At 37.5% G+C, this 14,176-nt stretch overlaps 1 protein-coding gene across 3 annotated transcripts in view; it reads right to left on the reverse strand.

The window, feature by feature from the left end:
- Positions 1-14,176, reverse strand: part of LOC145995286 (lipid storage droplets surface-binding protein 2-like) — a 33,956-nt gene that overhangs the window by 14,933 nt on the left and 4,847 nt on the right. For 2 of the 3 annotated variants that reach the window (XM_083131879.1, XM_083131877.1), the window contains exon 2: positions 5,587-5,716. In XM_083131879.1, the coding sequence (XP_082988005.1) occupies positions 5,587-5,703 (117 nt within the window). In that variant the 5' untranslated portion in view covers positions 5,704-5,716. The remainder of the gene's footprint in view (positions 1-5,586; positions 5,717-14,176) is intronic. The other variant, XM_083131878.1, reaches the window with a different exon arrangement.

The raw sequence follows: 14,176 nt of genomic DNA on the forward strand, positions 1-14,176 counted from the left end.
GTATAACAAAGATCCCGGCGTGTTTTGTGCCACGTTCTGTTAGCTGCTTCTGTTGATTCATGCCATCTCGTTGTTATAAAATTCAGTCTTTCAACAACATTTGTACGAACAACATGGCATCGAATCGTTTCCTAACATTGGAAGCAGCTTTTCAGTATTTGAATGAAATTTTAGATGACAATACTGAAGACATTGGAGATGTAGTGGATATTTGTCAGTTGCCTCCAGAAGAAACTGCAGATCTTACCGATGAGGAAAAAATTGATGACAACGTTTTGGAAGAAGTGGTTCCTTCAGATGTGTGTGGTGAATTGGTTGTCACAACTAACGTGGAACAATCTACTCCGGAGTCTCTTCAGCCAACCACATCAAGAAAGGCTAAAGGGGCATCAAGTAAACAGGTAGGACATCCTTCATGGAAGAAGTCTACGGTTATAGAAAACAATTCGCTCCATTGCGATGATTCATTTCAGTGCTTATCAGACAAACACCCAGAATTACTGCCACTGGAACCTATTGAGTTGTTTCATAAAATTTTACCAGAGACATACCTCGAGCATCTCTCTTCAATGACGTGCCTATATGCAGCTCAAAAGGGCAAAATTGTGTCGTTCACCAAACATGACATAGCTCAGTTCTTTGGTTTGCTTCTAATCAGTGGTTATCACAGTGTTCCAAGAGATTATATGTACTGGTCAACAGCAGAAGATGTGACTGTACCAATTGTCCCAACTGCGATACCCAGGCAGAAGTTTCGGGATATAAAGAAATATTTCCACGTTATGGACAATTCTCAATTGAAACAAGGTGATAAACTTGGAAAAATTTCACCATTATATGATGAGCTAAACAACAATCTTCAGCAATATGGAATTTTTCATAAACAACTCAGCATCGACGAATCAATGGTTCCCTATTATGGGCATCATTGTTGCAAGATATTCATAAAGGGAAAACCGATTCGTTTCGGATTCTAAATCTGGACTCTTAGTTCAAGTGATGGATATCCTTATGTTATGAAAATCTATCAAGGTAAGGAAGAAGATGAATCTAACTCTCCACTTGGGACTAGAGGTGACAGCCTTATTGAATGTTGTCACTAATCCTCTGCAAGTTGAAGTTTTCTTTGATAATTTCTTTACGGCCTCCCCCATGGCACAGTGGTAACGTCTTTGCCTTGTAATCAAGGGGTCCCGGGTTCGATACCCGGTGGAGGCACAAGTGGTTCGGATCCCACTTTAAACTGTAGGTCCAGTCCCGATTAGCCTTACTGTGCATAAAGTGGACTTAAAACAGCAACTCCAGATAATTTCTTTACCTCCTACACATTACTGAAAGCTGAAAATAAAGGCGTTCAAAGTAATAGGTACAGTACAAGAAGGAAGGACTGGTAGATGTCCCTTGGTTCCAACAAATGAAATGAAGAAAAAGAAAAGAGGAGAGTTTGACTCTCGATGTGATGGTGATATTTACATGTGTAGATGGAATGACAATTCCGTAGTCACCTTGGCATTCAACTACCAGACACACTTGCCATTAGGAACAGCAAAGCCGTACTCTCAGGAATCAAAGAAGAGGATTGATGTCCCTGAACCTCACTTAGTACGAAAGTACAATAAAGGAATGGGGGGGGGGGGGGCGTCGAGTCCTCGACCCTATGCTGTACAGCTACAGACTTCAGCTGCGAGGGAAAAATGGTGGTGGAATTTATTTTCCAATGCTTTGAATGTGGCAGTTGTTGCAGCCTGGAAAATTCACCAAGAACTCATTGGAAGAATTCAAAGAATCACTTGGATTTTCTAAGAGAAGTAGCTACCGTCCTCATTCGCAAAAAACCACGAACATCTTCGAGGCCAGGCCCACGATTTGAAATTACAGGGTCTATGAGGAAAACTGATGGGTCATTTTCTGATTGAAACAGGACAAGGAAGGTGTGCATTTTGCCAAAAAAAATGCTCGCCCACAATGTCGCGAGTGTGCAAGAAATATGCATTTACACTGCTTCCCAGCTTTCCATGGCTTATCACTATTTTAGGACATTCTGTGTGTGTATTTTTTTTTTTCATTTTCAAATGTGTAAACTACATATATTTAAAATTTGGTATTGCTACATTTTCAATAAAACAAATCCTTTTCTCCTTGAGTAAAATTGCAGAAGGAGGTTCTCATTTTTATACAATTATGTTATTCTATTATGTATTTGTATTAGTATTTTGTATTTTGAAGGTTGTAATGTTCTGTAAGCTTATATGAAATATTTCTGTACATTTAATATGCTAATATATGAATGGAAAAGATGCTGGTCCAGTTGAATTATAATTAGAAAACTGTAACAATACTTCACATGAAACGCCAATGTTCCCGATTGGGAACACTTCAGTTTACATATCGAGAAAATAAAAAATAACATTTTTTTTTAATAATTCTCTTTAATGTACCCCAAAGAGACAAAAATTACTGATAAACTCATTAATTTCAAATCCAAAGACAATTCGGCGTGTAAAAGGTTAATAGTAAGTTGCTGCAACTGTAACACTTTTGGCAATGAAAGTAACATTGTCAACTGCTACTTCACAACACAAATTGTGAACTTGAAAATTTATAACTTGCAACTGCTTCTAACTATGTCTTCTCTGGATGCTAAGGTGAGCGAATTGCTTAAGGCAAGGAAGCTGGGCTTTGTTCCATTCCAAATTTATAACATCTACACTTTATTGCAATTACTCATTTCTAATTGTGCATGAAGGTTTCAGTGTTTTGGGTGAATGACTACATTCATTTGGAAATCTGGTGATCAAGCTAAGAAAGTTCTTGTCAAAGGAATGATTGTTCTTGAACTTGAATAGACAAACCAGTGCAAATGAAATCTATTCCACAACATGCAAAGTACCATTACCAGGATATGAACATTTTTTTCAAAGTAAAATGCACAAAAGGAAATAATGAATTTCTATGCAAGCTGTGTGTTGTGAAATGGTAAAGAAGTTTAAACATGCTAATATATCGTCAACAGGAAATATTCCCTCAAATTTTTATCCCTGGAGGCAAAGGGTTAGGCTATATGTCCATATTGTCTAAAGTGAGATTAATTTTTTATTTCTCAACTAATTGAACTTCACCTTTTTCTATCACAATTAATGATCATTGATTTGTGTAATTTGTAAGAAAATTTTCAGCAGAAATTAACTAAAACTTAAGTTAATTTTCAAGTACCTGTAACAGTTATGCAAACCAGGTTAAACTGCAAAGGGAATAACCTCTTAAGTTTAAGATTTAGTTCCATATTAACTTTTAAGTTTAAATATACTTTATACTTTTTGTATTTGTTTATATTATCACTTAATGCAAAGTCAATCTAAGCATTGAAAGTTTTCTAGTTCTCTTTGAATTGCAATCCTGTGATAATCATTACACAATCATGAATCTCATATGTGATATTTCCTTCCAAAAATTTAAAGGAGTAAAAAGTTAAGATAGGGCAGATTATACTGTACTTTAGTGGTATTAGCCAACATTGGCCTATTGGAAGATCCGTTTATCAGTAAAATTGACAATGAATTTACTTATCAGGTATCTATAAATACATACAGGATGTGAATGAATCATTTAGTTCGTGGGACAATTTTGAATTAGTAGCTACAAATTGGTTAGCACTTTTGCCTTTGGTACAATCAGTCCCAGGTTAGATTCTCAATGAAGTTCCAAAATGTCAGTTGACCCAGCATCAAGAGGACAATTCAGGAGCTACTTTGAAGCGTAGTAGATCCTGGTGTTGAGCCAGAAAACTGGCAGTGGGACACTATGCACAGACCATGAGTCTCCTAATAAAAAGCTGCTTAACATGCCTTTGCTCTTAACAGGATGTGTGCCACAGAATAAATATTTCAAATCAACTCTCCTGTACTAAAAATCTCATTTAGTGTTTACACTTCATGAGATACACAAGACTAAGAATCTACTTCTTGCAGTACTAGATAATGTATCGACATATTCAAACTATCCTACAGGGTGGTCACAAAGTCCCATTACCCCTCTGTAAATAATTAGCATATATTTTTCTTTATGATCATGTAAAGGATTGCTGATACTTCTAACACTATTAACAAACATGTGATGACATCTATTGCATTGTAATGCTTATGATGAATAAACATATCTATATTGATGTGTTATTGCTATTGTTAGATGCATGAAATTGATCAAACAGGAAAGAGTATTGAAGTGTGTATTGACTTCCTGCAGCAGCATCCTCCAAAGCAAACACATTTGCATTGGGAACAAACTCTTCTCCACAAGTGGTGTTAAGGATAAGGAAAGATGTGGCAAAAGTTCAACCAGAGGAGAACAATGCAGACTTGTTGACAGTTCCATAGAACGTGGCAACATATTATCCATAGTCAGAATGACTGTCCACAAACTGCCTTTGGATAATTAAAGATTTGTCAGAAGCAAGCCGTCCGGTCATCGGGAGATGCAGCGATGACAAAGCAAAATAATAAAATATTGCTTTTTAAATATTTTAAAGAAAAATAAATCAGAATATTTGCATATTTAAGCAAAATTAGTCATGTGACACCATTAAACAGCTAGAAATACGCAAGAGATTCGCTAAGTTTAGTGCATCGAAAGGAGAGCCCAGTTCTACACCCCCGTGCCCAACCATCCTGCTGCTTTTCAGTTGAGTGCAATGGTGTCAGGCGGGCTAGCCCATTGCAGCAGGTCTGCGAATCCAAGGTCCTCCGACTGCTTTTGAAGGTCTGGTCATGAGACTTTTTTTCATCCTTGTTTACAAATATGGCAGGGTTTCTGCGACATGAAGATTCAACTTCTCAGAATGTCCAGCACAGTAAAGCATACAACGCTCTTGTTTTTTGAGAGAAAAAACATATTGAAGAGCATCGCAACACAACTTACACAATACATGAAAGTAATGGTGCATAGGAAGAAATATAAGTAAGCAAAAGCATAAATTTCCCCATGGTTAGTGCTATAAAGAACTGGAAAAAAGAAAGCAGTTCTGGATCCATTCTATTTTCTTCATAGTATTTCTTTTAAATTTTTTTTTTGGGGGGGGAATGTTCTTTGTTTACGAAACACAAAGTACTTCCTGCTTGATCAAGATTTTTGTTAGAGGTGATAGACATACTTACTCAAGCAGAACCTCTTCCCTAACATACCTTACTTTCATACCAGGGATGGCCAAAAATATCAGGATTCCGGAAAATCTATTCAAAAATTCTACTACCCGGATTTCTGAGAGAGAGAAGTTTAACAATTTGTCTTTTTTTTTTTTTTTTTTTTTTTAGAATAGATATAGCCATCTCTACTTCACACCATGTATGAACACTTATTATCAATGTAGGAATGGCCCCCCTCCCACCCTGATGTTTGGCAAGTCTTGAGATTACTACATAAAAATGTCACGCTTCGCCACGGATTTATTTGTATCTCTAGAAGAGTTAAATTAATTTAAGTTTTAAATAAATACTGTAAATTAGTCATCACTTGTTTCTCATAGGGGTAACAGATCTTTGTGGTCACCCTGTAATTTCCAGGAAAATTGATTGGATAAAATTAACTCCATACCTTGAATTTACCATATAAATCTGTAGTCTGATTCCACACATGTTCAACAACTGGTAACTTTGATATCCTATCCATACACTGCAAGTGTGGAATTTCAACCTTTGATTCTTCAGACATTGTTCTGGTTACTCTGAAAGAAAAAGACTAATTCAAATAATTCTCACTGGAATTTCCCCCCACAACCACAGCAACATAAAGTTTATAATATGAACAAGTACCTAGTCATCTCACTTTTGTAAGTGTGATGACCACTACCAATTTGAGTTTTTAGACAATATCGGAACAGATTGGTCTATTTGAACCAATTGGTCAATAGGAACTGGTTGGTTAATTGTAATGAATTTGTTTCTATTGGAAAGTATTGCTTATGAAAAATTCTTATCTATACAACTGTAAAGCAATGGAGAAATCATATAAAACTGAAAAATCTCTGGTAAAGCATATGAAATTTATAACTTAGAAAGAACTTTCACATACAAAAACTTTTCAAATATATGAACGTTTTTAACTCTGTAGCTTCATTGTATTTAACATACTTATAGAAAATCTAAAAACATGCTGCTTCAGTCATAAATTGACATGTTGTTCCTCCTTTATACATGCAAAAACAGCAAAAAATTAGGTTAAACAAAGAATCTGATCCACAACACTTGGGGGGAGGGGAACACGAGATCCACTTAGTTTATCAAAAGATTGCTCATTTTTCCAATAGCATTACATACACCATGGAAATTCCACATTGAAAGAAACAAGAACTATCATGTTGAACATAAATGTGAAGATTTATTCCAACTACTAGCTTCTTTAAGGTTGAGTTTGTTCTTAAGAAATAGTTCTTAGGTATTTATTAAGATAAATCTGACTTCAGAAGAATGCATTAGAATTCAGATCAAGTGTGATGTTTTTCCAAAGAACTTCTAAATTACAGGAAATGTGGTGTCAAGAATTAAACTACCTATGCTTTGAGTCAATGAATGAATTTATAACATTGATTCTACATTCCGATAGCTGTATTAGGCATCCGATAGAATAAAGTTCATTCCAATTGAAACCAATTCAATCAAATCGAAATTTCAATTGGAACCAATAGAAATTCCAGCTGGGTCTAATTATTAAAAGTTCTATTCTATTGAAAATGTGATACTTCGTCTGCTGCTGTTGTAATGAGCCAGAGACGATAAAATAATGCTGACTGTCTTATTAAGGTGTGCGGGATTGTTAGCGTATGCAAGATTTTTTTTTCAGATAGCACTCTAATTGCAGTTTTTAAGAGTTCTTCACTGTTTTAATTTGAAAATTTTGATTCTCAAAATGTTGTGCAGCCTCCATCCTCCCCCTCACCAGTGTGCAGGATGACAATTTTTGGTCGGGGTCTGATTGGGAAGGGACATTTTTGTAATCTCGATGTTCGAGACTGACATTTCCGGAAGGGAAATTTTCGAAATTCCTCGACGCAGTGAAAAATCCTCAAATGGTTGTTTCTGCTTCTGCACTTCTGGAATAAAAACTTTATTTCAAGAATTTTCAGAAATTTATAGTGCAGAATCTTAAGGACTTACCACATTTATATAAGTTCCTTTGGAATTTCTCAACTGTTCGAGCATCACAAAAAGTAAATTTCCCGAAGTCGGGATCTGACCTTGACAATTCACGTGCCATAATTTTGAATTACAACTCTTCGGGTCGTATACGAGGGTCACTATTTATATTTTGAGCCTAACAATGAAAAAACAGGAATTTGGCATTGAAAACTGCTTTATTATTTTTCGAAGTATTCTCCTTTATGGTCAATACACTTTTGCATTCGTTCGAACCATTTGTCAAAGCAGTTTTTCCAATCTTCTTGAGACACCTCAATATGGTTTTTGAACGCATCAACGGCGTCTTCCGCCGACGAAAATCGTTGTCCACGCAATTTATTCTTGACATTCGGGAACAAGAAGAAGTCATTGGGTGCCAAATCAGGACTGTACGGCGGATGACCCATCAATTAGATTTTTTGACTGTTCATAAAGTCTGTTGTCACACGAGATGTGTGACAGCTGGCATTGTCTTGATGAAGAATGATCCGACGGCGTTTGTTTGTTTTCCGTATTTGACCGAAGACCTCTGGCAAACAAATTGTTGTGTACCATTCAGAGTTGACCGTTCTACGTTCCTCTAAAGGCACAGTTGCCACATGACCAGTTTTCCCGAAAAAAACAGGCGACCATTTGTTTCGATGTGCTTCGAGCGCGAACAACTTTTGTTGGATTGGGTTCATCTTGAAATACCCATACAGTCGACTGCTGTTTACGTTCGGCTCATATGCATATATCCATGATTCGTCACCTGTTACAATCTTATATAAGTCTTTTGAAGCACCACGATTGTATTTATTGAGCATTTGTTTGCACCAATTGACACGAGCGTCTTTGAGTTTTTGTCAAATTGTGTGGGATCCAACGAGAACATACCTTTCTCACAGCTGAGTAGCTAGTCTAGCAGAGATAGATCAATCAATCTCACATCTCGAATTATATTCAAATCACAATATTTATTGTCTTGTTAAAGCCACCACAGCTCATACGCAACACTTTCTTTTCCACGCACTTCTCGTCCATCGGTGTTCTCCGCGGGCAAAGCAGGCTGGATACCCTAGCTCGCTCTTCTTCAGCCAGGCCAGTTTCCAGGTAGAAACGGCCGGCCCAAGGAAAAGGAAGATTTCTTCCCTTGCCCCCACGCCCCCCGCTGCAATGGTTGAAAGCCCAGGCTTTCAGGTCCCCCAGTCTATCTCCTATAGGACAGATAGGGGATTGGTTTCTCATAATTTTTTTGTAAATCCTCTAAAGAACACAGGGTAAAATTTTCTGCAGTACTTATGTTCTCTGTATTTACACAACCTTTTACACGTTGTACAATATGTGTGTATGTATAATATGGGATGTAGTTTTATTATTTATAAAATAGGAACGTGTTATGTGCAGACAATAATGTTATGCTTTCTTTTTTTCCTTTTTTCAAATATGGAATATATAATGATTAAATTACAAATATGTGCTCAGGCTCTCTCTGACTCGTTTTAGTAGTGTTTTATTTAAATATACTAATATATTGGCCTGTAACAGTCATAAATACGGCTGTATTTATTTGGGCAAGAGAACGCGTGTTCATATTGTTGTTGGTTTGGTTTATTTTACTTCGCTTTTCTGCCACATTTGGTTATCGCGAAAATGAGGATTGAGTGATGATATGATGAAATTGGTGAAGGGACCTCATATGAACAATCCAGGCCAGGATTCGAACCCGTGATGAGTGCGCATTCTTGTCCTATGTGTTGCAGTGAATAATGAAATAATTTGGAATGAAAAATGTATCTCAGAACTCAAAAAGTCAAATGAATATCATTGAAGAAACTACAAAAAAGTGTGTTGTGTTTTGTTTCCTGTCACCAAATCAACCAAGCGCGGGGGAGTGGTTATCACAGCGCGCTACGACACCAGGCGTTCCGGGTTCGAACCCCGACCCTGGCATTGGTGTTCCCTGTGCTCGTCCCTTAATCAGTTTCATCGTATCATCTTCACAATTAACCAAATGTGACAAAAAAGCGACGCTAAGTAACAAAAATGAAACCAAATCATTGATTGATTGCTCAAATTGGTTTATTTTACTTCGCTTTTCCGCCACCTTTGGCACAACAAAATAGATGAAGGAACACACACAAAGAACACAAATGGCCAATCCGAGATTCGAACCCAGGATCTCTGGCTTAGAGTCAAATCAAATCAAATAGTTTTTTTTATTTTCGAATGTGGGTGGGGGTTACGTGTACCTTTTTCTAGTACTCATTCATAATTTTGCAATCTTTTCCTGTTATTGACATTCTTCTTTTTTGAAGGAATACTGGCCCTAAAGGGAGGAGGGGTGTGACTCACACCAACCCCCCCCCCCTTGAGCACGCCACTGACTGCTACCCCAAGTGTCGACGTCACCGCACGTCACTGAAATTGTGTGGGATCCAACGAGAACATACCTTTCTCACAGCTAAATGATCATGTAATATTTTATATACGCTGGTGGAACTAATGCCTATGGTTGCCTCAATCTCGCAGTATGTCACATGATCTTGCAGTATTAGGTTTTGCACAGCATCCATGTTTTCTTGAACAACAACTGATTTTGGACGACCTTCGCGAATCTCGTCGGTGAGCGAATGGCGGCAACGATTAAATTCGTTATACCAGCGTTTCACAGTGGCAAAGGATGGGGCTTCATCGCCAAATGTGGAAGTAAGTTGATCGATGCACTCTTGTCTTGATAATCCACGTCGAAAATCGTAAACAATCATCGCACGAAAATGTTCACGAATTAATTCCATTTTATTGTCGCGCAATCTCCAAGGCAACATAAACAACACAAATGAAGCTATTGACAAAACATTTGAAGTACGTTATGGTCAAAAATGCCAGACGATTCCATGCAAACATCAAATCGCGCCTAACTTCAATCAGTGTTGCCAAGGCTCAAAATATAAATAGTGACCCTCGTAAACATGTATCAGAGGTACCGTCAAAGAGAACGTTGTCTGATGTCCGTGCATCGTGAAATAGTACAAAAAGACAAGGAACTGTTGAAGAAAATTATGTTTATGGAAAGGTGGTCAGGCGAATCCAGTTTCTATTTAACTAGTGAACTCAAATATGAACTTTAATTTCAATGTTATGATTTGTAAAATAAGTAAAATAAGTTCCTATGCCTGAAGGGGCAAGAAATCAAATCTAAGGCTTTATTCACATCTTATACGCTCAAGCAACACTCAGGTCACTGTCCCCAACGCTCCGCTCACAGTCAAGCTTCGCTCCGGTCAAGGTACGGTCAACATGAGTGGTGTACACAGATTCTTCTGTATAAAAAGCCTGCGAAAACTGGGATTTATTGATTTGGTTGATTTACTTCGCCTTTCTGCCAGTTTTTACTAATTTGCGTAGATAGGGATGAATGATATGATAAAATTGATGAATGGACACTCTCAAACACCCATGCAGGGATTCGAACCCGGGACCACTGTCATGGAGGTCGACTTAAAATATAACACTGTTTGATATATTTTCGATTTGAAATCGGCAAACATTTATTTGCAGCTAAAATGTGCAAAACTGTAAATGTTAACAGTGATAAACACTACTTTGTCTAAGTTTGGCATGAACATTTTCTGGCTCTGTTTCATATAGACATTGTAGACCATTTCTTTTATCAAAGCTTCTGACAATACGTGACAGACACACATGTTCTAACCCTAGGCTAGTTCAAGGACCCGATTGATAATACTGTTTAAGTTGACAGTACAACACATAGGAACAAGAATTTGCGCTCGTCATGGGTTCGAATCCCTTGCCTGGACATGAACGCTTCTTTGGAAAGTAAGAATGTGTTTATAACATTGTTACCTGCTTGCTTACATGCATGCATGCATGCATGCATGCATACATACATACATACATATTGTGTGCGCGCGTGCGTGTGCGCGCGATTTGTAATTAATACATTTACAAGGGAGGTCTAAGTCTCCCCCTCCGATTTCCATGAAACTTGGCAGTGTATAGAGGGGCCCAATGGAAGAAATACGTGTTTTTGTGTTTCAGCTAAAAAATGGTTTTAAGGGGCAATCCCCCCTCAAATGTTAAGATTAGGAGAAATTGAAGTGGGGATCTGACCCCGAAACCACGTAAATATGGCATAGGAAGAAACAGGGGGCATAGGGCGCCTCTATGCACCTGCCAAATTTCATGGAGATCGGAGGGGGACACAGGGGTCAAATGCCCACTTAAATTTGTCCTCATTTTTTACATTTGAGGAGGGCGTGCCCCCTAAAACAGTTTTTAGCTGAAACAAAAAAACACGTATTTCTTCCTTTGGGCCCCTCTATACACCTGCCAAGTTTCATGGAAATCGGAGGGGATACAGGGGTCAAATTCCCACTTAAATTTGTCCTCATTTTGATATTTGAGGGGGTTTGCCCCCTAAGACAGTTTTTTAGCCGAATCAAAAAACACTTCTTTTGGACCCGTTTATACACCTGCAAAGTTTCATGGAAATCTGAGGGGGACACAGGGGTCAGATCCTCACTTCAATTTGTCATCTTGACATTTGAGGGGGGTTTTGCCCCCTAAAACAGTTTTTTAGCCGAAACAAAAAACACGTATTTCTTCCTTTGGGCTCCTCTATACACCTGCGAAGTTTCAAGGAATTCTGAGGGGGACACTTAGATAACCTCCCTTGTTAGTCTTACACTTTGTAATTATATAACACTGCATATATTAAAATGTTTTATTTTAATTTTTAAAACTAACTGTAGAACAATTGTATAATTTTTGTATAACATTTCTATCTTTTTAAATGTGTTAAAGGTTTCATCCTGGAATGGAATGTCTCACATTTATGCGTTTCCCTTTCCAATACATTCGAATGAAAACATATTCGTTTCAATGGCATTTACAAAATCACCTGACATTTTATGTTAAACGAGTAAGATTATTTTTGTGCACGAGTGTGTTAGCCGATGCGTAGCAAATTATTTTAGGAACAACACTTGAAAAAAAAACCTTGAAGGACTAACTAATGAAAAATTTCTTTGTAATCTAAGATCATAATACCTTTTAAGGTGTGGTAATATTATAATTGGATTGAGATACGAAACACACTGATCCTGAACTTTTGGATCCGGATCCAGATCTGGAACTTTCGGATCCGGATCCGTTTGGCCATCCCTAGTTCACACACCAACGATGAAGCTTCGGCAAAGTCAAGCTCAGTCTCCTCACGCTCCAGTCAAATATTGTTTCCACCTGATCGTGACCGAAATGAGAGCTGAGTGTGATCGAAGCGAACCTTGACCGGACTGCTAGCTGTGAATGCTTCTATTTAAAAATCATTCAATAATATTTGACCACACCGTGAGCGGAGGGTGATCTGAGTGTTACTTGAGCGTAGATTTGAATCTAACTTTACTCTGATCCCGAGAAGAAATCCTGCGGACACCCTTGTTTTATTACTGCTAATTTTAACCGAAGAGCCATCTTACGACCCCGTTCAGCATCATATTTTCATGCTTTTCGTACGATGCGTATTTTTATACATTTATATTTTTCATTATAAATTGATCAACCTGTATAACAATAGGTAATAATTACCAAAAAAGAATAACCATCTTAGTTTCAGAGCAGAATTTACAAGAAATAGTAGTCATATTTTCAATTTTTGTAATTAACTGTGGTCCTCCAAATAGAAAAAGAGGCATAGAAAATAAACTTCGAAAGTTTTGATCTGCAAAAAGTGTTTAATACAATTTTAAAATATGTGAAGCGGTTAAGTAGTTTCATGGCAGCAATATGAAAATGCGCTAATTATAACGAGGATGAACAGTGATCAAACTCAGACCAATGAGCTCGGACACAGGCGGTAAAAAGTAAAGTTTTACTACCAAGCGGAGAGTGGCAAATTATTCCAGAAGTCTTGTTTCTGCATGTCAGAATGCTAACTAACTAACATTCCCTGACATTCGCTACGAGACACTGCGGCAAGCGTCCCGGCGTCAGCGCTTGTATTTCCCGGTCAACGGGGTCCGCGACAGTCGCTAGAGTCTGCTATTAAAATTACAGTTTTCATATTGTGTGCTAACCTTGACTATAGAAGGTGTTGAAAATGATGTCCCTCATTCCTGGCATCTCCGAAGGAAATTTGCATTTACACGTGCAAGTTCGTCTACTGTAATTCTCTCGATTTATTGTACACTTCGCAACATATTATTTGACCGCCCCGAAAGAATTCTAAGTCCCGAAATCGTAAACTTAGCAACATTGCACTTCAGCTCCAGGTGAGAGTAGCCAACTTTGAGTAGGTCCTTCCACTAGACGAAAAACGCTGCGGTGATAGGTTTTCAATTTACACTTCCCATGAACTTAGAAACTATAAACCGCTATTATAATACACAAACAAATAATTAAAAAAAGAACCTTGACTGATATTTACGATTCTGCTTGCTCGACTTGAAATTTGTGGGGTTTGAAACACAGAACAGAGTTTTTCTCCACCTGGAGGAAATTGCCATCAAGTTTGTGCAGAAAGAAGCAAATTTGTTAGGAGTTTATGCGACATTTTATTTACAATACCTTGCATAATATCGAACAGTTCTCAAAAACATATATTTTACAAGACTTGTCGAGAAAATGTGCTTGAAACACAGGAAGGTGGGGGTCTTCATAAACGTCGACATGTTTTTAAGTTTATAACGTCACTAAGTTAACGTAGAGCAGTTGGTTAGACGCTGATATCTTTATTTTTCGTCAAGCGTGAAAGATCGCGGGTTCAAATCCCACCCTCTCCTGTTTCTTTTTTCTGTTTTTTTTTTGTTTACTGAACAGATACCGTTGATATTAGAATATTGAAAAATTAATCCAATGCACACTTGAGGGACGTCCCTTCTGCGCATATTTCCCCTTAGAAGTTGGAGATTTCCAGGATTTAAAGTTAAAACTTTTCTTTTTAGTTATTGTTCATATGTTGTGTTAACACACACATGATTAATTCACAAATCACATATATAATATATTCA

This window comes from Lepisma saccharinum, chromosome 11, assembly GCF_977018435.1.
Source record: "Lepisma saccharinum chromosome 11, izLepSacc3.1, whole genome shotgun sequence".
Lineage (NCBI taxonomy): Eukaryota > Metazoa > Arthropoda > Insecta > Zygentoma > Lepismatidae > Lepisma > Lepisma saccharinum.